This window comes from Oryzias melastigma, linkage group LG9, assembly GCF_002922805.2.
Source record: "Oryzias melastigma strain HK-1 linkage group LG9, ASM292280v2, whole genome shotgun sequence".
Lineage (NCBI taxonomy): Eukaryota > Metazoa > Chordata > Actinopteri > Beloniformes > Adrianichthyidae > Oryzias > Oryzias melastigma.
In genome coordinates this window covers 7,123,069-7,150,060 of record NC_050520.1, presented here as the reverse complement: position 1 = coordinate 7,150,060, position 26,992 = coordinate 7,123,069, and the positions used below count along the sequence as shown (strand labels likewise).

The 26,992-nt window shown below is 37.0% G+C and overlaps 2 protein-coding genes across 8 annotated transcripts in view; both read left to right on the top strand.

Moving 5' to 3' along the window:
- Window positions 1–1,725: 1,725 nt before the first annotated feature.
- Window positions 1,726–11,364, top strand: si:dkeyp-117b11.1 (B-cell linker protein). 4 transcript variants are annotated; one of them, XM_024274581.2, is made up of 18 exons: window positions 1,730–1,822; window positions 1,911–1,975; window positions 5,079–5,104; window positions 5,186–5,220; window positions 5,297–5,331; window positions 5,421–5,517; window positions 5,598–5,668; window positions 5,746–5,788; window positions 5,870–5,956; window positions 6,726–6,754; window positions 7,826–7,862; window positions 7,987–8,059; window positions 8,175–8,208; window positions 8,298–8,457; window positions 8,580–8,614; window positions 8,946–9,014; window positions 10,402–10,560; window positions 10,641–11,364. In XM_024274581.2, the coding sequence occupies exons 2-18, from the start codon at window positions 1,967–1,969 to the stop codon at window positions 10,755–10,757; spliced, it is 1,116 nt and encodes a 371-aa protein (XP_024130349.1). In that variant the 5' UTR covers window positions 1,730–1,822; window positions 1,911–1,966; the 3' UTR covers window positions 10,758–11,364. The 4 variants fall into 4 exon arrangements, with proteins under 4 accessions (XP_024130350.1, XP_024130353.1, XP_024130351.1 ...); XM_024274582.2 differs by having other exon boundaries at window positions 1,726–1,975; window positions 8,178–8,208; XM_024274585.2 differs by having other exon boundaries at window positions 1,727–1,975; window positions 8,178–8,208; window positions 8,298–8,334.
- A 1,878-nt stretch (window positions 11,365–13,242) lies between these two features.
- Window positions 13,243–26,992, top strand: part of cltcl1 (clathrin, heavy chain-like 1) — a 31,213-nt gene continuing 17,463 nt past the window's right edge. The window contains exons 1-4 of one of the 4 annotated variants that reach the window (XM_024275165.2): window positions 13,243–13,672; window positions 23,808–24,015; window positions 25,032–25,034; window positions 25,695–25,963. In XM_024275165.2, coding sequence (XP_024130933.1) covers window positions 13,631–13,672; window positions 23,808–24,015; window positions 25,032–25,034; window positions 25,695–25,963 — 522 coding nt within the window. In that variant the 5' untranslated portion in view covers window positions 13,243–13,630. The remainder of the gene's footprint in view (window positions 13,673–23,807; window positions 24,016–25,031; window positions 25,035–25,694; window positions 25,964–26,992) is intronic. The other 3 variants (XM_024275167.2, XM_024275166.2, XM_024275168.2) reach the window with 3 other exon arrangements.

The window sequence follows — 26,992 nt, the reverse complement described above, 5'->3', positions numbered from 1 at the left end:
AATTATAAGAAAAAAGACCAAGGAAATTATTTTTATATGTAAAACTACACATTTTTAAGTCATAAATTTACATTTATATTTGTTTTATTTCATTGTGGTGCTAATACTTCATCATAAGAAAATGAACAGAAAAAGAAAGGCAGAAAATTTTTATTTTGAGAATTTTTCTTTCTGTTGTCACTCCACAGTGATCTGTTTTGGTCTATCGTTTAGTTTTTCTTGTGTTTTTTTTTTCCTTCTTTACTAAAACCAGACTGAAATGATTAATACAACTGCTGCAGAGGGTCCCATATTATTGCTCGCCTGGGGCCCCCGAACGGCTAAGTCCGCCACTGTCCGGTTCTAACTTGGGTATTTGGAGATATGTATATTTGTGTATTAGTATATTCAGACTTAACATTTTTTGAATCCTTTATTTTGAATAAAAACAATGCTAATTGACGGGTCGGCTTCATTCCTGCATAATTGATTAACAAACTCACAAGTTCAGAGACTGCTGAGGATTTTATCTTCTGAAATGCAGGAATTGAAGATTGCAGAGTCATGCCTCTGTCCTTCAGTCCATCTTGTTTCAAGCTTTTGCTCCAACTTGCTTCCATAACCCGCTTCTTCAGCCTGTTGGTGATTCCTCCCGTCTCCATTTCACCTCCTGCTGTGCTGTAATGCTCCACAGTTTTCTCCTGGAGGGGGCAATGGTTCTTGCTGTCATGAATATTGATGCTCCGAGTTTGAGGTAGATTTCCTGATGTGCTGACTCATGCATCACTTAACTGCGATGAGTCGACTTGCAGTTATTGACCCGCGCTGCAGTTTGATGGTTTCGTGTTCCTGTGGGAATATCTCCCATTGTGTAAAGCAGACGGGTCATCCTCTGGGATTAGGAAGTGAGGTTCATGTCAGAAACACTTTTCCCTGGTCTGTGCCTGAAAGATGCTGATACTTTTCCCTACATTTTAATTTAGGTTTGCATGCACATAAAAGTCATCTTCACATTAAAATTTGATTTTAGGCATCTCCACTGATCTCTGAAACAAACAAACAAAAACACTGGGATTATATTTATTTATTAAAGATTTCTCAAAAATAATCAAACATAATTTAAAAAGTCAGGTTTTGATGTGTGACAGATAATGTAGTGAGGCTAAGTGGTGTAAAATCGAAACACCTACAACAACTGCTCAGCGTTTGTGTGAATATTTAGACACAGCCTGGTTGCTGCGTTTTTTTTTAGCAGAGCACCTTTGAATGTCACAACACACAGTGTGAAACCAAACACAAAAGTCAGAGTCAAATCTTTTCTCTCCACAAAACCAGAGCAAAGAGCTGAAATAAGGAATTTATTTCATGTTGATCATTCAAGCTCTTCTTCCTGGTCTTCCTGAGGTCAGAGGTCGGCCCGAAATATAACTATTTAAATAAATCACTTATTTTTTTACTCTACATTTTTAGAAAGAGCTTAAAGCTCATCTTTTTATCTTGAAGTTGCTGTTTTGAGACAAAGTTCTTAATATTCTGTATCTTAGTTTTTTATTCATATTTATTTTTGTTCATTTATTTCATCTCCTGCTGCAATTTCACTGAAAAATTAGTTTTAATTCATAAAATTCAATTATTAAGTGGTATTTTTATGTGTCAAGTAAAGCATTACATACAAAAGTAAGAATAGTTTGAGGCAGTTTATTGATAGAATCTGCTGAATCATATAAAAGCATTTTTTTTCTGTTGAGGGGAACTGAGGAGGCGGGTCGTTTCTGATGTGCGTTTCATTTAGAGGAAGACAGTGTGACAGCAGGTGTGGTTGTCGGTCTGTCTGCTGTTTCAGGTAGGAAATGCAAATAAATCCAGTGAGAGTGGCTGCATGTTCTCACTGCATCACAGGAGTTTAATCTTCACAACCATTTGCATCTGAGGACCCGAGCAAAGACTTCCTCATGGCTTAATCGCTGGTCAGGCTGGACCTCAAATCATGAAAATGGTAAAGTAGTCCCTTCTTTTTACAGATATTTTGGTGGCCAGCGTCGGGTGAAGTGAGAGGGAAGTAAACAGATGTTGTTGAAACTTGGTCACATTACTGTCACTTCAGAAGTTGTTTGTTTCTGTTTTAAGCAATTAAATGCAGCAAAAATGTCATCTATGCTTTCAAACTAAAGTTCGAAGCAAACTAATTCATGAAAGTTGTTGCTTAAATGATCTGAAAATGCTGTTTTTTAAAAATGTTGTTCTCTGCAATTGTTTCATTTATATTAAAGTAGTCTGCTTCCTGTAAGAGTTTGGATTATTTAAGGACATTTTCAAATAACTGACCTTAAAATTGAACTTAATTTGACTTTTTACAGGATATCTGAAAATAGAATTTAAATGAGGAAATATAGGAAATTACGAAATTAAATTATTGTTGGACCATGAATTAAATTGAGATCTTTTAAAGGCGTTAGCTGCAACTTTATGGAGTTATGAATATCTTTTAAAGATGTTTCCTATGAATTTATGTAGACATCAATGTATTTTACAGGTTTGCTATCTGTTCAATGATTAAAAAAGTATTGCAGTTTTTAATCGAGAACTTCAAAGTTCACTCAGAAGCATGCAATAGTTTGGTCTGCTTTAAACAAAGCCTGATGTAAAAGCAAAATGGATCATTTTTTAATTTAAATAATCTTTGCTGACATTTTTTTAGATTTATTATCGTATTGGTTGAAAAATATATATATATTTTTTTTTTAAGGATTTTTGGAAAGTGTCAAAAATTAGTTCTGAATATTCAACTTTGTCTAAAAGAACAGAATCTTTAAAGCTGATTTAACTAATTCAACGGTCAGTCTTTCGTATTTAAAGCATGTGAGATACCACAGAAACACTGCGTCTATTGTGCGATCAGTGACACATTTGAATAATGGGTGTTTCATCCCTTTACTTCATCCGATCACCTTTTCCTCATTCCTGCTCAGAGAGCCACCAAAATTTACTCTGCTACGATAAAACCGATTTTCACTTGTTTTTGCACAGAAGCAGTTACTTTCTGTGGACCTTTCCTTTAGTCTGTAATGATTGACTCAACTCCAACACTTCCTCAAAATGTGTCTGAGCTCTGTGGGAAAAACTCCACTTCTCAGTTCAACCTGAAGTTTCACCTCAACCTGCGAACTGCAGATGAGCTTAAGTCTGATTTGACTGAATTTGTCACTAGATTTATTCCACTTATACATGAAATAAATGACCAATTATTTGGTAAATATGCTATTTTCTTAGGATACAATCAACCAGTGACTTTTTCATTGCACTGTCTTCATCCTGACAAGATAAAACCTTAAAAATGTGAAATTGAATTTATATGAAAACTACTTTTCTAATATAAAATACATTTCAAAAAGGTACAACAAGAGCAGAGACACTTACAACAGAATAAACACATTAGCTTACTTTAGCCTGATGTTTTCTTTTTTAAATAGGAACTTTTGAACTGAAACTGTTTGAATCCTATTACTTTGAAGAGAAATATTTGTCAAAATACTGATTTAAAGAGTATTTTACAATTACATTTTGACAAAATGATCATCAAACATGTGTTTAACAATAGTATTACAGTTGGAATAGAGAAAACGTGCCACTGCACACACTTCCATACTTTACGTTCATTATTTGATCAATCTGTGCTCTGCATTTACGACAATGACTAATTATTTTACTTAATTGTATGCAGGATTTCCAAAAGATATACTTTAATTTAGTAAGCATTCAGTAAACGAGCCGTTTGCGCTGTTTTCCCACAAAAACCACTTCTGCATTTAAAAAAGAAATTGAACGTATGTCTTTAAATAAGGTTCTCAGAATGATGAACACTTATAATATTTTGTGGTGTGTATTTATATCCTGTTGTTTTGAATTCTGCTCCTTAATGATCCTGTCCTAGTTTGTGTGTGCAAACTCAGCAAACAGATTTTAATTAAGAACAATTGTATTTGATGCTGCTTTTACAGCAGAAACTAAAGATTTTGTGAGATGAGTTAACTAAAGAGAGCGTTTGTTTTACAAGCACCAAACAAAGAACCTGTGTGGTCATTCTGACTGTCTGACTCAAGGAAGCAGATAAACAGCCAAATGTGAGTGATTGGTAAAACCACCTGAACACTATACTGGTGCTATTTTAGTTTGCTTACCGTGATCTTTGAACCAGTTTTCTAAGTTGTAGAGCACACTAAACGTGACACGAAGACACTGAACGCTATACGGCCAAGCATAGAAAAAAACACCCACTAACTCCAGCTGGTTCAGAGGAAACAGAACGCACTTCTATTTACTTCTTTACAAGTCATAACTTCAAGCTGGTAAACCAAGTATGAGTCCATTTGAAACACAATGTAAATTTCACAAACACTAGTGTTGTTTCAGTGGGACAAAAACTCAGAGGAGCAGCTCAAAGTACTCTGGGTCAGAAATGGAGATGGGGTTGACCTCATTCACACATTCTATCAGTCTAAACTGGTGAACAAGCCAAGAACCTCAACTATCAGTTAATGTGAACTCTGAAAAAAAAGCCCAATCTGTTCTGATAAATGCTTGATTTGCTTAGCCTAAAACAGATAACACTGTTAAAATTTGGTTTAAGCTACTGGTCTTTTTTTTTGCATCATAGTTCACTCATGGTGGTGACTTCCATTTCTGCTGATCCCTGATAAGTTGACAGACCCAATATTCTGAAGAACTGAGCTGCAGCCCTGCATGAAAACAGCAAGTTTGGTTGAAACCTTAATTTTTTAAAGAAACAGGAGACAGGAATCCCACTGAATGTATTGAAAAACTGGCAAGATATTGATGGATAACTTTCATAATCAATAAAAAAAAAAAGAAAAAATCAGTCTACTACTTTCAAAATATTAAAACGGTCCCACAATTACAAACTGGTGTTTATTTTGAATATTTTTTTGAAAAAACAAAAAGAAAATGTAGAATAGAATAGAATAAAGCTTTATTAATCCTGAAGGAAATTCAAAAGCGGCCAGCTGTGTCCCTATTAAAAATCTGAGTCTGTCACTTTGTTTTTACTTGGATAGTAAAGATTTTCGTTTTCTGTCTTTCAGACCTTTTTTGGAAAACTGAAGAACCTGTAAGTGTGATTACATTTATTTAAGACTTAAAGTCTCACCAGAATTACTAAACATTTGAGCTTCATGTCACCTCCTTACAGGAACGCTGGACCTCCAGCTCCTCCCAGACGGCCAGGTGATGCTAGTTTGACATAAGAAAATAATGAAATACTGTGCGGGTACTCATGCGTCGTTCACCTTGTATTTTTCAGGCAACTCTGGATTTGATTGGCCACAAGATGAGTTTGTAAGTGAAAAGAAGCATCTTTTTGTCTCCATTATCTATGTAGACTTTATCCCTAAATTGTGCATTTGGTCACTTATTGACATCACCAGACGGATGATGAGGAAGGGGACATGTATGAAGCCCCTCCCTGTGAGCGTCCGGCAGTCAAAGTGCCACAGACCCAAGTACAGGACAACATTTATTTGGGTACAACTTTCATCTGACATTTAGTTATTTTAACATAAATGAAAAAAAAAACTCACAAATGCAACTTTTATTTATTGCAGAGAGGACGACCAACCCAGGTATTCCCAAGAGGGAGGCTGCTCCTCTACCTCCCCAAGCACCTAAAAATATGGTAACACCAGCTTTTTATCGTCTAAAAACTTTCAATACATCTTTCATTTTTACTGAATTTTGACTTTTACCATCTAGAAACGCCAACAACGTCAAGATTTAATCAATGATATGAAAAAACGTGAGTTTTGACCATGACCTTGAGGTGTTTTAATGTCATATTTAAATGTCACATGACTGCTTCGTGTCCTCTCACCACCAGCGCCTGAAGTAGACAGAAATGACAAGCCTGGGAGGAAGAAGATGATGCCTCCTCCTCCTCCTCCAGTCTCTGAGTCCAATGAGGAAGGTGCAGTAATCCCTTTCACCATTATAGAAAATACTCTCAATTACAAATAAATAAATAAATAAATAACAACACCAGAAGATGAATCAAAGAAGAGAACGCCCCCTGCTGAGATGTTTCTGAACTACAGCTTGTGGATCAAACAAATCTGCTGGATCTTTGTTTCACAAACGAGAGAAAACCAAAAGCAGGACATTGTGCTCCTTTTATTAGTTGATAGATTGGAGAAAACTGCTTTGGAACTTTGTTATAGACATTTATTTTATACAAGCATTCAAAAAGTGCATAAAAAAGCTAACTGTATAGAATTACTTAACATTTAATGTTTTACAGCCCAATAATCCATCTTTTTTTTTCTAGTTCTATGCAAATAATTTGTATTTTTTAGTCTTTAAGTGCCTAATTGTAGTTTATTGTGATTACAATGACGAAAAAATGAATGCAAGAAGTGGAAATTTTTATTCTTTGAATATAAAACTACATTTTTGTTTACAAAATACTGACAATGAATGCCATTCTGACTTTTGTTGAACTTTGAAATAACATTCTTAAAATTTAAACCACAAATTTCAAGAGTTTGGAGCAAAATTATTTTGTCTCATTATAATAATTTCTTGACTTTTAATGGGGCAAAAAAATATTGATTTTTAATATGGCTTTATAATGAAAATGAAAACATTTACAATGTATTCTTTGACCAAAAAATTGTCTATGATTGGAGACATTTTGTACAAAGGTCTAACTGTGCAAGTGTTTCATTTCTGTACTTCAGATGTCTATCTGGATCCAAACCAGGAGCCGGTGAGTAAAACCTGATTCTAATCTTTTACATTGAACCCTCTGTGTTAACTTAGATTTGAATACAAAGATTAAAATCACATTTAAATATTTCATATGGATCATTATGGAGAACTCTTGGAAGTCTTGGAAGTTTATATTTTATTGCTACTGTAACTGCTTTTATTTTGTTTTTAATTTGCCTTATTTTTTTATTCTGTCTTTCTTTTATTGTGAAGCACTTTGGTGCCCCTAAAGGATTTGTAAAGCGCTATAAAAATAAAGCTTAATTCATTCATTCTTATGACGGAGTATTAGGGCCACCAAAATAAATAATAAAATAAAAACTAAATAACAAGTTTACAAGTTCTATTATTGTAAAATTACGTGATTAAAAGATGTACATTTACAAGAAAAAAAGTCATAAATTTGGCTTTTAACTTTTAATATCATAAGCATACAAATTTGTTGTCATAATTTAACAGTTACAACTTTTTTCTCTTAAATTCACAAGATTTAAAGTCGTGATTTAAACAAAAATGTGTTTTTAAACTGGCCCTAATACTCTGTCGTACATACTTGCCCAAAAATATAACATTTTTCTCTTGTTTTTTTAAATTAAGCATTGACTTAGTTCACACCTATTTTTTTTTTTTTTACTTTCTTTAAGTTTTCCTTCAAGTTTATTTTCTAAAGAGTTTAAATTATGTGTTTTGTTTTAAACATTTTAAGTAAGTGGAACCAGCTCTGTGGACTTGTGCTAGAGTGTCTGCCCTGAGACTGAAAGGTCGTGAGTTCAAACCCAGGCTGAGTCATTTATGACTCTAAAAATGGGACTCAATGTCTTCCTGTTTGACTCAACCCAGCATGAAGGTTGGAGGGCTAAACCACCAAATGGTTCCGTGCAGCTATGTCTGCAGCTCACCACTCCCTCAGGGTCACGTGGAGAACAAATTTCTTCAGATTTTAATGAATTAAAGAAAGATGAATGCGCACAACTGTCCTATAAAAGAAGCTATTTGGAAAGGTTTTATTTGTACATAACTTTAAAGAAAACGATCCTTGTTCCCTGACGCGTTTCTTTCTTTGTTTTAGGAAGAAAATGATGACCTGTACTTGGAACCAGAAGCAGGTGCGTTCAATTTGCATCTGTTCGCATGCACGCACAAACAAAATGCTCATCAGGAATTTGCATATATAACAGGATTGGAAAATATGACACTTTCATACAACGGTGTGTCTCACTGTCTTGATAGCGTGCTCTCCTGGTCCACGTGCACCAATGAGGAAGCCGCCGTCTCCCTCGACGGCTGCAGTTCCCATGCCGATGTAAGTTTATCTCACAGAAACGTTCCTCATTTGGCAACACAAATGTGTCCTGTCATGGTTGAACATCATCCTGCTGCTGTGAAACATGCATCAAGTTTTTCACTCTGACTATCAGCAGGGCAAAGCCTCCGATTCCTGGAGGGAAATCTGTAAGTTTACTTTAGTAGGTTTAAAAGTTCATTTTTTATTCAATAATTTTCCCAATACCATAATACATTGTCATACCACTTCCTTTCAGAGTTCAATGTTTCCTCCAGTGATTGACAGAAAAACAGGTCAGGAGTCATCTTCTGTATTAACACAAAATGTCAGCCAGCCTGCTAAGTATAAGCATCCCACATGTCGCACCGAATTTGCCACTCTTACTCCCGGTGTGAGCTATCTGCTAAAGCCTCAGGGTAAACTCCCATTTCTCTTAAAGCTAGAGATCGTCTTGTCACTAGTCGTGCAGCACTTTGAATAATTAACTAAAGATACAGAATGTATGAGTGTTCATAGGAGGTTTTCTCTGTGTTTTAAGGTGGAATGAGAGTGAATAAACCGTTGAGGGATGAGGTAAGTCATAAGGAAAAAAGGTCTAGAAATAATTTAAATTATAGTACTTTATTTAAACTTGATTCTTTAAATGAAATGCTAAAAATATTTCACATTTTCAGTTACTAAATTAAATCTTAAACCACCAAGTTGTAATGTTGATAGTGTCCTGTTTTTGGAGGTTTGATCGCTCATTTTTATGTTTTAAGAAAAAAATATTTTTAAGACAGAAAAGCTCAGATTTGTTGAAATGTAAACATACTTTCCCTGACTTTTCTTGAGTTTAATTGTTTTCAATAATGTTTGATCAATCAAAATCAATTAAAACTGACTAGTTTGTGAAACGTTTTAGGACAAAGAGTGGTTTGCTGGAGACTGTACAAGAAAAACAGCCGAGGATTTCCTGGAAAGAGTCAACAAGGTAAACTGAGCTTATTCAAAAATTGTAACATGAGTGTAAAATAAAATCCCATACAGTCTCATTGACGTTTATTTTATTTGTAGAAGTAAATTATTATCTGTACATTTTCATCAGGTTTTGGAAAAGGAAATTTGCTACGACCCCAACTGATCAGAGTTTTTCAGTGGATTTTTTTATCAATCAAACTTTATTTATAAAAAGCGCTTGTCATATTTTGTGCAACTCAAAGCGGTTTACAATTAAAAACGAAAACATAGACACCAAAATTGAAATAAAATCCCCGTCTTCTTCATTAAGACATCTTTCCATCCAGGTCTGCCCTAAAAAAGAGATCTGATCTCAGTGGGATTTCCTGGTCAAATAAAGATTAAATAAAAAACAAACATCCCATGACTCCTCACACAACTTCTTATAAAAGTAACTTTTTATTTGTTTTATGTATTTAACCTTTATTTATTCAGGCAAGACAAAAAAAAATCACAATTGGCCTGGCAAAAGGCTGAACCCTTTGAGAAATCATTAAATTAAATTAATATTATTAAAGCTAAGTTACAGCAAACATTTTTCTTAAATGATCATTTTTCCTTAAAAATAGATTTTAGTTTCTATGTTTTTCTAATCCCTGTTAATATAGTTTGCAAAACAGATATTTATGTATTTCATTAATTTATGTTACATTTCATAATTTGTGTGCACATATAATAAACTTCATCTCAATCCCAATCAGCCAATTAGATCAAAATGTGCAAATATATTAATGAAAATGGCAAAATTATCATCTGGTTGAACCACATTTTGTTTTCTATCATAGACAGATACTCAGAAAACCCTTTACATTTATAGATAGAATTTTATACTCATATTAATGAAATTACATTTTAAAAAAGCACAATGTCAGGAACACACAAGTTAAGAACAGTATTATACAACAAATTACAAAAATTAATAAAATATGATTGTACATAATGCACCATAAACATTAGTTAAAAGGACAGGTAAAAAAGTCTCTTTAGTGTCTCCACATAATTGACTGAACTTATATTTTACAGCACATCATTTATTTTGTTTTAGCTTCTCTTATGCTGTAACACCTGAGATGTGACCGGTGTGGCCTAAATAACAAATACTCTTTAACATAACTTAACTTTTCAACCGCTGACACAATCAACGCAATTCCAGCAGATTCTGAAGCGGATGAAAAGTTACAGTAAGTCAATTAACATTAAAGGGTTAACTCCTATGTACAGGGCTTTGGTTAACTGCAGTTTATTCTGAAAGTGCTTTATAAATAAAGTTTGAGATAATCCAGCATTTACTGTAAATAAGAACCCATCTTTGTGAATCTAAATCCAAGATTTTCCAGTTTTGTTCTCCTTTTCCCTCGTAGGACGGTGCCTTCCTCATTCGCCACAGCTCGGACCAGAGAACCAGTCAGCCCTTCACCCTCGCCGTTCTCTACCAGCAGAAGGTCTACAACATCCCCATCCGCTTCCTGGAGGACGTGCAAGGTTACGCCCTTGGAAAAGAGGGCAAAACGAACGAAGAGGTGAAGACAAAGAAGAAAACTGTCCTTTCTGTTCTGATTTCACTGTGATTTCACTCCATTTTTTTCCATCCCCCCTTTAGACGTTCAGCAGTCTCGATGAGATGATTTCTCACCACAAGAAGAATAAACTGCTCCTGATTGACAGCAAGAGCCAGGCCAAGCACTCAGTACATTTAACTTACCCTGGACGCCCTTAAAACTGCATTTACAAGATGATGAGTAGAGTCACAAGGTCAAAAGTTTAATGTTTGTCCGAGAAGTTCAGTCACTTCTCCATGAAACCAGCAAAACAAAGAACTATAAATAATCTAGAAACACAACAAGTTCCTGACAGAAGAGCGGATGAAGATCAGATGTCATTTGTGGTTTTTATAAGCATTTTTTTCATTTACATTGTGTCGTATCTTTAAGAGAAGTGTAAACTGTAATTTCCTGGATGAAATGATAGCCTGTTAGTAAATGCAATCCTTTGTTTTAGCGTCTGTAAACACAAACTGGATATTTCTGCTTGTATAAATGAGGAGTGCATCTTTATTTTCCACTCTTGTATTATATTATCTGATGTTACATCTGGAGGAATCACTACTTTTTTAGCAACAGCCTCATTTGTGAAAACAGTGGGACTGTGCAAAACAGGAAAACTTTCGCAAGTTTAGTTCTTTTTTTTTTTTTATGCAAGAAAACTCATAAAGCATTTCAGATGTTAAAATAAACTGCATTGCAAAAGCTTCCAAGCTTTTTAAATTAGGAATTCGATTAATATTTCTACAGCTTTTGTTTAGTGTACTTTTTTTGATTGACACGTTAGTTTGATGAGTTTGAAAAAGAATTGTTTTGCTAAAAGTTTGTGCAAAACTTTGTTTTAACTTGGGAAAAATAACTGACAGGAGTTTGAGGTGTGGTTTTATCCTATGAGAGTAAATCCTCCATTTCTGCCAAAAGTTTTTTGAAAATCAACAAGATTCCCATTTTTCTGTTTAAGATATTAAACCACAACTCTGAAAATCAAAATGTTTACACTTTTATGAAGTGTATTGAACAGATTATTTGTGATTGTGTGATATAATGCATCCAAAAATGATCTAACATGATAAACGAGGCATTTATTTTTTACTTTTTCTTGTAAATACACCCAGTTATCTAAAGACTAAGTTATATTTTTTCGTCCAGTATAGCATAAGGGTCTGCAGGTTGCATATTTCAACATTTAGGGGTATATAGCATTCTGCTGTGGTGTCAGGAGACAAGCAGATTTGGGGAATCTTTTCCAACTCAATCTCAGCCAGCATGTTTTTTTTTACCAACAGAACCTTGCCTATGTTTTAAATTTGAGATATTTTTGGTTTTGATTTATTTTTTTTTTGCTTTTTTGTTTAACTGTATATCAACTGAAGAACTGCATACAGGAATAAACAGTGAGTTTGCCCCTCTAAATAGCTTTCATTCAAAACGTAAGGATTTTGAAAGTTTTTAGTTTTGAAATTCTGGGGAACCAGTCCATTCATTGAAGGAAATATTTTTTTCTTTATATTTTTGCCTCATTTTATGTTCTCTTCCACTATGTGCTTAAATAAGGACATGCTAGCCTTTCCAACATGATATATATTGTGTTTGGGCGGGAATATGGTAAGTTTGTTCTTTTGAGGGTGATAAAATTCAACGTGTTGCTTCTCTGGAGGTTAAAACAAACGTAAAAAGAGTTATAACAGATAATTGTGCAAGTAATTGGAATAAATCTTCAAAACTTCATTGGAGCTTTGCCCGCTGACCTCATCTTTGCTCTGTTTGGGATTTAAACATTTTCATTTTGTCTCGGCATGTTTGACATTTTGTTTGAAACTGTTTGATTTAAGTTTTTGTGATTTTGCCTTAAAAAGATATGAGAAGATTTACCACTCAGAATAGAGTTTTTGACACTTTTAGCTTCTTTGCAGAATTATTGTGTATAATAAAAAAAAGAAGCTGGGGCTTGTTATAAAAAGTTTGATATCAAGCAAAAACAGTTTTGAATAACAAGAAATAGTTGGTCATTGATGCTCAGAAACTAAGGGTTAAGAAAATAATTTGAATTGGCATAATCTGCTGTAATTTTTCCTATTAGAAATAAAGTATGAACTGAATAGAAAAAAGTACAAAGTCATTAAAGGCTGAGTCTAATCCAGAACTATTGGACCAAAACCAGGCGAAAGTGTTGAAAAGAGAAAAATACAAAGATGGATTTGGAAATTATGACAAGAAAGAAGAGTAAGACTGACATAAATAAATAAATAAAATAATTATTTTTATTTATCCTGTAAGTAAATAAATAAATAAATTGGTTGCAGTAAGGAAAATGTGTCAAATCACTGACTTTCCATGCAGCTTATATAAAAAAAACTTGATTTAGAATGTTCAAAATTCAATGTTATGTCAAGCTAAAAGAACCATCTGCAGTGAATCCAGTTTATTATAGCCTCTGGGTGTTTCGGCTGCAGACGTAATAGCGTTGAAAGCCGGTATTGAAAATGTCGAATTAGCAGCTTCTAGAGAAAAAACGTAGAAACGTCAGCATTCTCTAGGGCCCTGCGTCATCCATTCAGTGCACGTGCACTTTTGGTAGAAGGTAGCGCGTGCGTGAAGAACCCCGACTTCGAAGTTGGTGGACAGAAAGGGGGCGGGGGTTGCTGCGGAAGGCTACACATCAAAGGGGTGTTGTGCAGCACTCCATGGGGAAAACGACAGCATAAGCATTGTATGTTGTCATCAGTTTTTAATACATGTATGTTGATGTTTTAAGTTAGGGGGGGTTTCTTCAAGGGGTTCTGAGGAAACACGTTTGGTTCGGCTGTTATTCGTGTGGACTAGTTTTCTTGGCGGATGTGTGGAGTGTTTTATTGAGAGCTGGCGTAGGGGGGCTTCAGCGTAGAAGCAGTCGCAGGATTTGCGAGCGCGAGCCTCCCGGTCCACAGATAACTTTCTACCAGTTTGGCTTTTGGGGCGTCTAGGACACAGTTAGAAGAAACCCCCCTCTTTCTTCTCGTTGTCCCCGTCCCCTCTCCTTCTCTGTGGATTCTCCAGACTCGTAAAAACAATGGCTCAGATCCTGCCGATACGATTCCAGGAACATCTGCAGGTAAGCTCGATTCAAATTCGTTTGGGTTCGTTTTCCCTTTTCCGCGCCGCTCGGCGTTCGTGTTGTTCCGCGCACAAACAGCACATGCCGCATTTAAATGGCATCTGCAATAGGGCTGGAGGGTGGTGCTGAATATAGCCACAGGCCTGCTTTTCCTCCCGCTGGGCAGAGGATGACTTGTAGAAATGGAACAGTGTGGTAGTACCCGGCTCCGGTTCGGACCGGCGCGTGTCTGTGGACAGCCTCCAGCTTCCCTCCGCGTCTCTGTCATCACAGACGGACGAACTGAAGCGTTTTCGCCCCGAATTGGGCGCCGCAACATCAGAACTTGAAGCTGAATGACACTTGCTCCCAAGCTTTGTTTCCACAGCTACAAATCTCCACTTTGTAGAGGATGTACCAACACCCCGTTAGAAAATCAATGAAACTTTATCACCTTTTCAAAGGTGGAATCAGTTCATTTTGGTCTCTCCAAACCCTATGTGGGTCTGATTTTGGGCCTCACCAAATTCATAATAAGGTTCCCTATTGAACTTCTGAAGCAGAATGGGCCTGTCGTCAGTGGCGTACTTAGCAATTTGGGGGCCCCAGGCGAAAAATGAAATGGGACCCCTGTAGCGGTTGTTTTAATCCTTACCTAGTTCCACAGACAAATCATTGTCAAGAATAAGCCTTTAAAGGACCTGTGTCATGCAAAATAACTTTTTTGAGCTTTTACATGTTATTATGTTGTTAATTTATCTCATAAAAACAACCTCAAAGTGATATTTTGCTCCATTCCTCTTCAGTCCTCCTCTCTGAGACCAGCCCTTCCTGATCCCTGAGAATGATTGGGTTCCAGTAGTCAGAATGTTTTATCATTTGACAAAGCTGGTGTGACATCACCCTTAGAAAATGCCTTTATTTAGGCTCTCATGACAAGCATGAAACATGAAGCCAATTCAGGCACCATTTTTCTGCAATAAGGTGATATGGAGCCACATCGAGAAATAAGGCTAAAGCCTTCAACGTGACTTCCTGATTGTCTGAAACCCGTCAACAGTGATTGGTCTGAGTCATGTTTTTAGGGCATCTACATTTGCCAATCATGAGTGAGCTATTGGGTAGACCACACCCCTTCCACTGAAAGTGGGCTCTCAATGGGCTTTAAATCAAATGTTTGAGGTGAAGCCAGTGGGCACCACATGCTTTTACTGATACATCTGATTGATCAGTTTATAACTTAAATAAAGTGTTGAAGAAAAAATATCTTTTAGAAAAAATAAGATTATAAAGAAGATGTTAAGAAGAAGGTATCAGAGCAATAATGGTTACAAATAGTATGGCTGAGAAATAACAGTCTATTTCTCAATGGAAGTCTATTGGAATTTACACTTCTTGGAACCAGCGTGTACTTCCTATTTGGAGCACGAGAGGGGAGGGCTTATATGTCCAGTGAATATACAGTCAATGAGGGATATGCACCTAATCTTTTTGCCTTAAAGAAAACAATTTCTGACACCACTAAAGCCTTAAATGCCCCTACAAATGGAGGGGTTGGAGAAGAATTCGGATTTGGCCTTGCTGTAAACTGGAATATTCCATTTCTATAGAGAGAAGGGAGAGGAGTAAAATTTTTCATATGATCAGTCTCATGCCATTTCAGTGATTTTGGGTGTTTTTTAATGACAGTTAAATATTAATGGGCACAAAATTTTGTTTAGAAATTTCTTTTTATTGTTTAACTTGGGGCCCCAGGCAATTGCCTACCTTTGCCCAATGGTAAGTCCGCCCCTGCCAGCAGTCAATCATTTGGAGCCAAAAACTATCCCTTTACAATCAGTCAGAAGAGAAGAAAACAAACATCTCCATATAAATCATCTGCAGCTGAATGTTTCCTCCGAGGCCCATTTTTTTCCTCCATGTTTTGGAGTCTTCTCTCTGTGCTTGGAGTCTTGCAGCCCAAAGAGAAACTTTGTGACGCACCCCTCCACCTCCACTGGTCTGTAGCCCGTTGTTATGGTAACAGCAGGCAGTGAAATGGCCTTTCAGTAAAAGGGAAAAGGCTCCGTCCCCACCCCCCTCTCCCTATTCCTTTCCTCTGGCCTGTAGCCCCACTTTCTCAGCCAAATATCTTCCATCCATCGTAAAACTGCAGGCTAAAAAAAAAGGAGAAAAAGCCTTGCATCCTACCGTAACTGCCTCCTCTTGTCCCCTCTGAAGGAGCATGCTGTAGACATCATCTACTTCCTCAATGCATGTTGCTTTTCATCATAAGTTTTTCCTCTTAAGAAAACACAGACTTTCCCAGCTTTGACCCCACTTGTGAGTAAAGGTAGCTCCAACTGAGTGAAAAATGCTTGGAATTTGCAAAGCCAAGACTTTAGGCCTCAAGTTGTTGAGCTTTTTTTTTTTTTGGCGTAGCATTAACGACACCGTGTTTGATGTCTGGGTTCAGAAGTTCTGTTTCTTCATTCTGCTGCCTCTTTAGTGCCTCAATGATGATAAATCAAGATTATTCTGAACGTATAAAGTTTAGTTTTACTCCACACCCGACTTAATATGGGTCAAAGCCGATGAGCTAATATTCTGGTAGGGTGTGATTTATTACACAAAGTCATCAATCACGATGACAAAATGGATAAACAGATGAACAGATGAATTATGAGCTCTTCTGCTGACTCCAGCAGCTTCAGCAGGCACCGACAGGCCAGCTCTGATGCTCCTCAGGCCGGCAGCCCCCTTCAGCTATTTGTGCCCCCACCTCAAACTAATAGACGTGTTTGATAGACAGGCAAGCTAAGCAGATCTCCCGAAAGTCTGGCAATTGCATAAAGATCGGAAGCACGCCATTGACTCCAGCAGGAGCTGGCAGCGTCCGAGATGAGCATCTGTGCTCAGTCACCAAAACTCACCCATGAATTCACTGAATCCACACGCACCGTGTACTGTATGTGCATCTTTCTGTAAAATTAAATGAGTCGCTAACTGTTAAGCTTGTAATGGATAGAACAGTGAATTTAATGTGAACATTTGGGAGGATACAAAGCTGCCATGATAAATTCCCAACATCCGTTGAGATTCCCTTTAAAGTTAGACGTTTAATCCTCCTGGCAGCCCTTAAAACAAGCTGTTAAATGGATATTTTAAAGGTGCAATGTATCGCTCAGAGAGGGGGAGTTTCCAAAAATGAAACTCGAGTAAAAGTAGAGTTGCGTCAAATAGATATTACTCAAGTAGAAATTGAATAAGAGAGAAAAAAAGTACAAAAGTGACAATTTTTGAGTAACAATTCAAAGTTATGTCTTTTAGAGGCTAAAGGGTAATTGTTGCATTCTCTTGTTAATAGTCTTGTTTCCTGTATCTGACATGCTAAAGCATATTCAGAGTTATTAATATATGACGAATTAAAGTTTTACTTTAAATGAGAAAAAAGATCAGCATATTTTACCCTCAAAACTGAATTATTTTAGTCTGATTACTGTTTAATGCAGTTTCTGCAAGACAGATATTATACTGATTTATCTCTACAGATGAAATTAAGGTATTTGAATGTAGACCACCTCTGGTCCTACTAGAGTGTTAGAATTGTACCCAAATCGAAAGAACAAATAAATTATTGCTAATTTTTGCATCTCCCGTGTAGAAAGCTTTTTCAGAGGCTTTTTAGCTGACAGAGTTTACTTGATTGCAGAAACCCAAGAACATCCCCATCTCCAGTCTGCATTCACAAGCTTTATCAAGCAGACTCAGCTGCTGAAAGAGAAGACTTTTAGTTGGGATTTTGGTCCACAAATGGAGGAAACGTCAGTAATGGGTTTTTATACTTCTCAAAGTTGCATATTTAACAGATGTGGGGTAGATATTTTTATTCCACTCTGTTGTTTCATTTCTGTGGCAACTGATCATTGAATATTTTCGCTGGAAAGCATGTTCCTCATGCATCCTTTTGGAGGTGCTGAACACAAAAAACATATAAAGCTGAAGGTAACATGAGTACCTAAAGACGGTATGAAAACTGTTCATTTCAATAGGGGGCTGAATTTCAATAAAGCAAATATTTGATACTGCAAAATGCTAGAAGTAAAAGTAATTTCTTGTATTGTTTTTCAGTTTTTCTAGGTGGTCTTGGTTTATTTGCTATTGGACTGAGCTTTGGTTTGCTCTAATGTTTCTCAGTCTGAATGCAATTTGAGTTTGGAGAAACAAAACGGCCTCCGTAGCTGGTCGTCACGTGATGTTAACAGACTAGGAGGAATGAAGGAACAGATGAGCCGGGGACAAATGTAAAGCAACGATTCTCATTTTATTACACAGAAAAAAGGGTCCAATTGCTTATTTGTTAGAACGTTTATTTTAACACAGCTAAAAAAAAAAATTATCACATACTTTTCTGTGTATTATTACGTGGTGTGCTCCTATGACATCATTCTAAAAGCTACCTCGTAGTTCCTTAACAGAATTCCCTTAAAAACAATATCGTAACACCACAACAATGAGGCGCAGCAACTCATTGAAATGTGGTTGGGTGAATTTAGGAGCATTAAAACAACTTTTAACGTGATCTACATTTCTTCTCACCGTTTTCTCAAAAATCTATCGGTCATAAACACTGATCAGTGCATCTTTACAGCCATCTCCTTGCCAGTAACCGCCTTGCAGCATGTCTCAGCAGGAAAAAGTGTTTTACCTGACATTGATACAGACGTTCAAAATTGGTCAGTGAAATTTAAGTTTAAATCAGTGAACTATCCCGACATGGCAAAGTGCAGGACCTCCATAGTTTCTGGTTGCTTTGGCTGCCCAATTCCTGGCAAATGACTGAAGAGCTCTTTTAGTCATGTGGTTTTGTTTACAAGCTTTGGTCCGGAACAGCTGCTTGACGGCAGTCTGAATAAAGACTTGATCCGGGTCAAATGATTTTTTTCTATTCTGAATACACCCTAAGACATTTTGTCCTTTTATGAAGCACAGTTATATCATCATACTGGTGATTGATTGTAGCTACAGATTGCGTAATGTAAACTTGCATCTAAAACCAAAAAGGTAAATAAATGTGTTGAGGTCTTTCTGTGTCACTCTAACCTTTTCATCGTATTAGGATCCACTTGTTTCAGTAAAACATTAGTTGTTTGGCAGCTTTTAGCTGCATCCTATAAAATATTATACAAGTCTGTCCTCATTTCTACTCTAATGTGTGATTGGTTGAACATTTGTTGATTTGTTACCTGAAGCATTAACCAACACGGTGGTTAAAACATGTTTGTTTTATTTATATATGTCAGTCGTATTTTTCATTTTATGATGGATAAAAAGGGACTCATTTGTACTTTATGATCAGCTGCTGATTCATCCCGTATGACTCACCAAATGCTGTTTGTGTTGTTTGATCATTGACGCTCTGTTGCCTGTGTTATTGGTGCAATCATTTTCCTGATCATTATTCTTGTAGAGGAGAGCTGACATCCTGGCATGTGTGATGCATGGCGTGAGGCAGCGTATGGGTCTGTGGAGACAGAAGGTTGTCGTTAATGTTTGATTGTCTGCTGAAATGAAGCGGGTGAGTCAGATGCCCCGACTTAGACAGTAAATTGCCAAAGCTTTGCGTTCCTGGAAGTACTCCTTAGCGTCTAACTCGTCTTCCTCCTTTCTTTTCAGAGATGCATAAATCACCCGGCCTCGTTCACACTGAATTTATCCTCTCATCCTCTGTCTTAGCTTTTGGTTTCAACTCCATCCTTCTTATCATCCTTCTCACCATCGTTGTTAACCCACAGATCATTTTGGCAAGTTTGGCAAACATATGGCATCTAACTTACCCCCAGTCTTCTCTCAAGGCGCTTTTTTTTTTAACAGTGGATTAAGTTGTGGTTGGGATAAACATTGCAATCCTGATATCAGTCATTTTTGTTTTGACACGAGAAATTCTCACAAAGTTAGATTTCTTTATTGGCTACAAAGTCAAAAAACTGAAAAGATCAATAAAAGAGAACAGGAAACCGCTGTGATCATTATGCAAACAAAATACCAATGACTAATGCTTTAAAAAATGACCCATTATCTGTATTTATATACTTTGCATTCTACTGATGGTTTTCTCAGCTGTTGGTAAAAAAAAAAAATCAAGTGGATCTGAACATTTTCTAGTATTTTCATGGGCCATTCTTCCAGCAGCTGAATTCTCGAATCATAATGAATTTAGGAGGATGGTCTTGGATGACCTTATTGAAAAAACAGCTCTGATGCTACGTTCACACTGGGGATGTGATGCATCAAAAACACGCTGAATGGGGTTCTTGAAGACGCTTTTAGCGACTGTCTGGACCCGATACTAGAGCCGGTATTCTCCGAATAGGCTTGGTGTGAAATGTTGAAGTGGTGCAAATCCAAGATTTTTGTTCACAGCTCTATTCCGATGTATAAAAGACTTTGTCAAAAATTTGTCTGGGAAAAAACTGCAATTGACAATTTCTCCTCCTAGATCACTTTTCTAACGGCTGGCACTTTTGTGAGTTAAAATAAACATGTGACCCATATGTCATTACCAAATCAGAGTTCCTGATTTGTTGAATTTCGACAGGTTTAACTGTTTAGAGCCAGAACTTGAAAATGCCAGATAGCGAGAAATGAATGCAAGAGTTTTGGGCACAAAGCTGGAAACACGCATATACATGCGTTTACATGGACTTTTTCTTTGGAAGTGGTCGCTTGAGCGCACATTGCTGAGGTCCGCTTGAACGTAACATGACACTGACCTTTTTGCATTGACTGTATATGAGAACTGGATCAGGCGAGTGTGATGTCACCCATAGAAAATGGCTTACTTCCAGCTCCAACAAAATAAAAGTCGATTCAGTTGATGGCCGCCATGTTGGAGCCAGACGTTCTCAGTGAGGAGTTATTTGTCCAGATTGGTCTGAGTCATAATTTCCATGGCAACCACTTTCATCAATTAGGAGTGAGCTTGTTGGAAGTTTATGACCCAAACATTTGAAAGTGGGTTTAGGAGAAAATGTCAAACATTTCAAATGTTGGATGTGGGGGTCACCACATGCTTTTATTGAGGCATCTGGAAGGTCAGTTTATAACTTGCAGTAAAGAAAAAAAAATCATCCAAAAAATCTGGAACATGTTAAAAAATGTAGTAGAGCAAGAATAGTTATTCTGACAAGTATAGCAACAAATTAATAGCTACTTATTTCTCAATAAAAGTTTAGATTTTGGCTTCTTTAGGCCTGTGAGTATTTCCTATTTTAATATCAGGTAGGCGGGGCCTCTTCGACCAGTTTTCATATACAGTCGATGCTTGTTTTCCAGTTTAATCTCCTGTTTCTCCTCACTTTCCACAGTGTTTGTTCTGTCACGCTCCCACAGAGGTATTTTATTATGGTTTGTATGTCCTGGCTGTCAGTCGGTTGTGGTTGTTGAAGTCTGTTGGAGAGTTTTGTTATTTTTCTTCACAATGTGAGGAAACCGCACAGGGTCGGTAGTTCCCACAAGTTCTTGACATCAGTTTGGTGGTGAAATGTTTCAGATGAACATCTCCAAAAGCCGATCCTTAGGCTTCCCTGCATGTTTGAATCGCTTTGCTTGTGCTGTCGCACCTAATTCAGCCTGTCAGCACTTCCTTGAGCTCTGCAGAAGCCTGATAACAACGCGGCACTTGAAACAGGTTTATTGTAGTTGGGAAATGTAAAACGTGTAGAGTGGGGAAGCCTGAGGAGAGGGATTGAGAATGCTCATCTTGACTGTAAGGGTGAGCAAAGAATTTGTGTGAATCAAAAAACTTGTCAAAATGCATCAAAAGTATTTTTATTTTCGTATCTTCATCAATTACTGCTTAGTTTTAGTTTAGTTCAAAGATGGGAAATGATCCAACAAGAGTTATAAATCTAAAGGTTGAAGTGTTTTGGAGTTTGTAAAGTTCATTTTCCACAAGTATTTAGTTGGTTTTAAATATATAAATGGTAAAAATGCCATCATTCGACTAGATTTAATTAAAACTAAGTCGAGACGTAATTAAAAGACCTTTCTTGCTTGAATACATATCTCATCCGTTCAACCCTGACTGCTGAACGTTAACATCCTTGTTCTGAAGAAGACTTGACTCAAATGGCTCAGCGGTCATGATTTGTTGTCCTGCTCTGCCAGCCAACTGAGAGATAGTGGTGTCCTTGTGAAGAGGATTCCTTTCTGCTTGCCTCAGACTGCATAATGCAGTGTCTTCAGTCATTGAAAGTCCACTGCTTGTTTTGCTCAGTTCTGTTTTTAGTTTATACAGTAATTTCAGGAGCTGCTTTCTGTGCAGGAGGGATTAATGTTGGTTAGTGCTGGGATTTCTCATCAGCTGAGCTTGTTTTGGTTTTAGTTAAGGCATTGCAAAGGAAAATCTGTCATCTTTAGCCATAGTTCACAGAACTCTCAAAAATCTTCAAAAAGCCAGAGTCATTACCAGAGTTACCAGCTCAGCATATCTGTTATAATCAGGCCCGATCTAGAATGTGGGTCCTACTCCAATGAAAATTGTAATCTTGGTGCTTTAACATGTTTTTTTTTCTGACGATGAATGCCCTTGTGCTATCAAGGGTATGTTTACATTAAAAGTGGGGTCATCTGGACCCTACAAGACGGCATGCTGAATTTTCAATGATTTTTAGTCTTCACTTGTGTGAATGGCAGATATAAAATCCTGTCCACCTTTGTCATGGGAGAGATCACAAATACCATAAGGGTGGGGTCATCTGGACCCCATAAGAAAGCATGGAGATTTAAAGGATTAAGCTTCAAACTGCATTTCTAAGTATTTACTTAATTCAAGTGTCTTTGAATCAGGATCAGACAAAATAATGCCATTGGAAAAACCTGTATGTGACTCAGCTACTACAGTCAGCAGGCCACAAGCTCCCTTCTCTGCTCCATGCTGATGCATCCTCTTGTAGATAAATAGATCCATATATGTTTTTGTTTTCCTGGTCCAAGTTGGTATCTGGCTCAAAACTGTATGGCTGGATATTGCTCGCTGTTTTTTTCTACTCTAATTTTGGTCTCAGGCTTGTGAGGAGCTATAAGCCAACAGGACAGAGTGCAAACAAAAGAAGAAAATATGTCCTATAAAATGAAACAAGGTTTTTGGGCTAAAAACTACACAATCATATTTAACCCTTGTACTATCCTATGGTATGTTGACATTGGGAGTGGGGTCATCTGGACCCCACAAGACGGTGCACTGAACTTCTATTTTCAAATGATTTTTGATTTTCACTGGCAGACATGAAATCCTGTCCACCTTCAAATAGATTCGTCATGGGATGTCAATGTAAGGCTTGGGTCATCTGGACCCCATCAAATAGCACAAGGGTTGAAAGACCACTGGGAACGATTTTACAATAAAAAATGGTTGGAGTGGGACTTTAATAGATTTGTGATTAAAAACCTTCTTTTGACTCAACACTTTTCTGCTTTTTGCCTTCTATCTTTATCTCAGCTGTTGCATATGCTTGTTGTATTAGCCCTTTTTGTGTATTCCTTTGTTGATATGTTTATCCAGTCTCTGATTTGTGCACATCGTGGGAAGTCTGGTAGTTTTACCTTCAGAGCCTCATCAGATAAAACAAATATTCATGTTAAGAGTAAATATCTCCCTACTTGGTTTGAACCGTTCTTATCTTCTAATTTCTTTTGGTTGACTCACAAGCTTTACTCCCTACATATCCATGTCCAGTCATTAGTAAAGTCAATATACTTTCACAGAGTCCTTTCTTTTTTCCTTTTCTTTATATATAAAACGATAAAACTTCATTTTTGGGTCAACGTGGAGATTTCTGTAAATGCTTAAATTTGGCTAATCCATATGTCCATTTTTCATTATTGTTTTTTGCTGAACTTATCTTAACGATGTTAAAGTTTATGCTCTCTTTATGTTACTATTTGTTTAAAAAATATATTTTCTTACCAGAACAAACATTTTGAAATGTGGACTAATGAGTTAAGCATTAATGTTTTCTTGTGACTACATTAACACGCTCTAAAACCTTCAGAAGTTATTGTTTGGTGCTGATCAGATTGTGTAAAAATCTTTCATCCTTTAGTAGCCCTCATTTCTTTTCAGTGTCTGTCAGCTCTATGGAGTCTCACATTTTCTGCCTCTCGTTTCCAGCTGCAGAACCTGGGCGTGAACCCAGCCAACATTGGCTTCAGCTATCTGACCATGGAGTCGGACAAGTTCATCTGCATCAGGGAGAAGGTGGGAGACCAGAACCAGGTGGTGATTGTTGACTTGTCGGACCCCACGAACCCTCTGAGGAGACCTATTTCTGCAGACAGCGCCATAATGAACCCAGCCAGCAAGGTCATCGCCTTAAAGGGTAAAAAATGCACAAATAGTAAAACAAACAGGGACTTGCATCACTGGTTGATGGATGAAAAAAAAAAATCTGTGGCTAATGGAGAAAAAAAGTTATTTTTGGTTTTGACTTGAGACCAGATGTTGAGTTTATTATTGTGCTTTAAATCCTAAAAAGTCGTGGTGTGATGATTTGGGGACACAAAGTCTTTGCTTTAACTATTTAACGTCGGTACTTTAGCTCCAGTGTTGACATTCTTTTAAGTGCCATAATTCTTCAACCTTTTAGGAAAATAACATAATTCCAACGGATTCTGAAGTGTAGAAAAGCCACTACATACATTTTGCGCATATTACACAAAAGAAAATTGATCATATGAGAATATACGTTGAAAATTGAGATAAGTTGTGGTCTTTTATGTGAAATGTTCACAGATCTATCACTAATGAACCACGTTATAACCACGGAAGAAGTACAAATAAACCATACAAAGAACACGTAAACTCAAGCTTCATTGAATTTCCTCACTTTGACATTCAATGAGATGAATTCAGAGGGATGAATGATTGGCCAATTTATATCCTAGTCGCACAACACGCAAATAAATGAACCGTGTGACGCGGCATTAATATGCTACACTTTACAGTAGCCTAAAGTGCTTCATAATGTTGCAACGCCGCTTTTTTCTGTGTCACAATCAGCTGATTCATGTTGATCGTTTAAAGAGTTCTGGTTTGTCAAAGACAAAAATTATTTAGGTGTTACTGGTGACAAATCATGGTTAAAAATTTTCTGGGCTCCAAGGATATTAGTAGAAGTGTGTTATTATTGCTGTAAATATTTAAGTTTGCTCACATCTTTATACTAAATCAGTTGAACAAATGATAATCTGCCTGTTTGTAGCTCCCAAAGCACAGATCCAAATGCTTTTCTCTGCTTACCCTGCCCTGTTTCTTTACCTGTGGTCTACCTTTGTCTCCTCGCTCTTATCCGATTGACACTTTGCTTTTTCTCCCTTGCTTTCTGTCATTTTACAGACGGTGAGTTGCTTTCTGTCTGTCTGTCCATCTCATAAAGCCTCCCACATTCTTCACAAAGAACTTTTTTGAACAAATTTATAGAGTAAAGCAGAGTAGAGCGAACAAGATCTCCACTTCCACGTGACCTGCTGGCAGATCCTCTCCTTTTTGAGGCCTGCACATGTGTCGGCATGACTTGTTGTGTCTGTGGTATGCATCATCAGATATTACACGGGCAAAAGTGCAGGGCTCTGTGTGTAAACGTTAGTGTAAGCGTGTGCCAGTGTCCATATCATCATTTCAATCTTCCTCAGCCGCACATACGGGAACTATGATAAAACCTGTGTGTTGACGGCATTTTGTGCTACAGTCACTTGTATTACATCACATATTTGTTTTGCTACACAATTATGGAAGCTGACGCTGTTTTATGGGGCACATAGGAGTCTCTGTTCTTTGTAGCTGTTAGTTTAAACTCAGGTTTAAAAGTGTTCTGGGTGATCATGAACAGAATGGCGTTTCCCCATTAAAAGTAGATTTTTAGACAATTTTGTTCAGGATTTCTACTAATTCATCATCAAAGCAGAGAGTGACATTTCATTTACATACCTCATCGTTTTTAATCACAAAAACATCTGTTGACCTCTTGCTAATTCTTCCACATTCTTCTCCTCTCTCCAGCTGCAAAGACGCTGCAGATTTTCAACATTGAGATGAAAAGTAAGATGAAGGCTCACACCATGACGGAGGAAGTCATGTTCTGGAAGTGGATATCAGTCAACACTGTTGCCCTGGTGACGGATAATGCCGTCTACCACTGGAGCATGGAGGGGGACTCCCAACCGACCAAAGTTTTCGATCGGCACGCCAGTCTGGCGGGATGTCAGATCATCAACTACAGAACTGACGAGCAACAGAAGTGGCTGCTGCTGATCGGAATCTCTGCACAGGTATGAAGGTGCAGGCGTGTTTGCTGAAGACGTCATGCAGCCTGAAGTCAGGTCTTTAAGCTTTGGAGCCTCACTGAACCAAAATAAAATAAGAACAGGGCACAGACTTCAAAAGTCCTTCACAAAGTCTTCTTTTCTTTAGATTCAAAAGATTAAGAGTTTAACTCAAAGTGGAGCGATGTACTTTTATAGCTGGGGCATCCATGGTACAGAGTGGTCGTCCTCTGACTGGAAGATCACTCGGTTCTGTATTGCTGGCTATGTGTTGGAGTGTCCTTGGGAAAGGCGCCCCACATTGCTCCTTTTGGTTATAGGTTGGAGAATAGGGCCACCATCAGTGTGTGAATGTGCTTGCATGAGTGAACGGGACTGTAAAGTGCCTTGAGGAATGTAGAAAAGCACTTTAAGTATACGCCATTTACCATTTTACCATGTCCTTAAGGTAAAACAAAATGGCTTTACATTTTTGGTCTATATTTAAAGGGCCTGTATCATACAAAATCAACTTTTTTGAGCTTCCAAGTGTATTATAATGTTAATTCCTCACAAAAAACAACCTTAAAGTGGTATTTTCTTCATTTACAGATTTTTGAGAATTTCTCCTAATTTTCTTTCTGGTTATTTCCATATGGATATTTTTAGCCCTTACTTCCTCACTTTTTTGCAGAAGTTGAAGTCTGGGGAAGAATAGCTGGAAAAAAGTAATATTTCATAATAAAAGCTACTTTTTTGCCTTTGCTGGTTAACTTCCTGAACAACAGGAAAAAAACAGCTAAAAAAACTTGGAAAAATGTTTTTGCAAAAATACTTCTAGTATTTTCAAAATAATAATTTCCTAGAGATGTTTGTGTATTTATGTAAATCTTAAATATTAGCTCTAGAACAAATATTTTGAAAATATTATTTGACTTATTTATATAAAAAACGATTCTAATATTTCATGGTATATTGTTAAAATGGCATGGGCATTTATATGCAATTTCTCATAAACAAATGTATTGCGATTATTTTAGCATTTTGAAACTATAA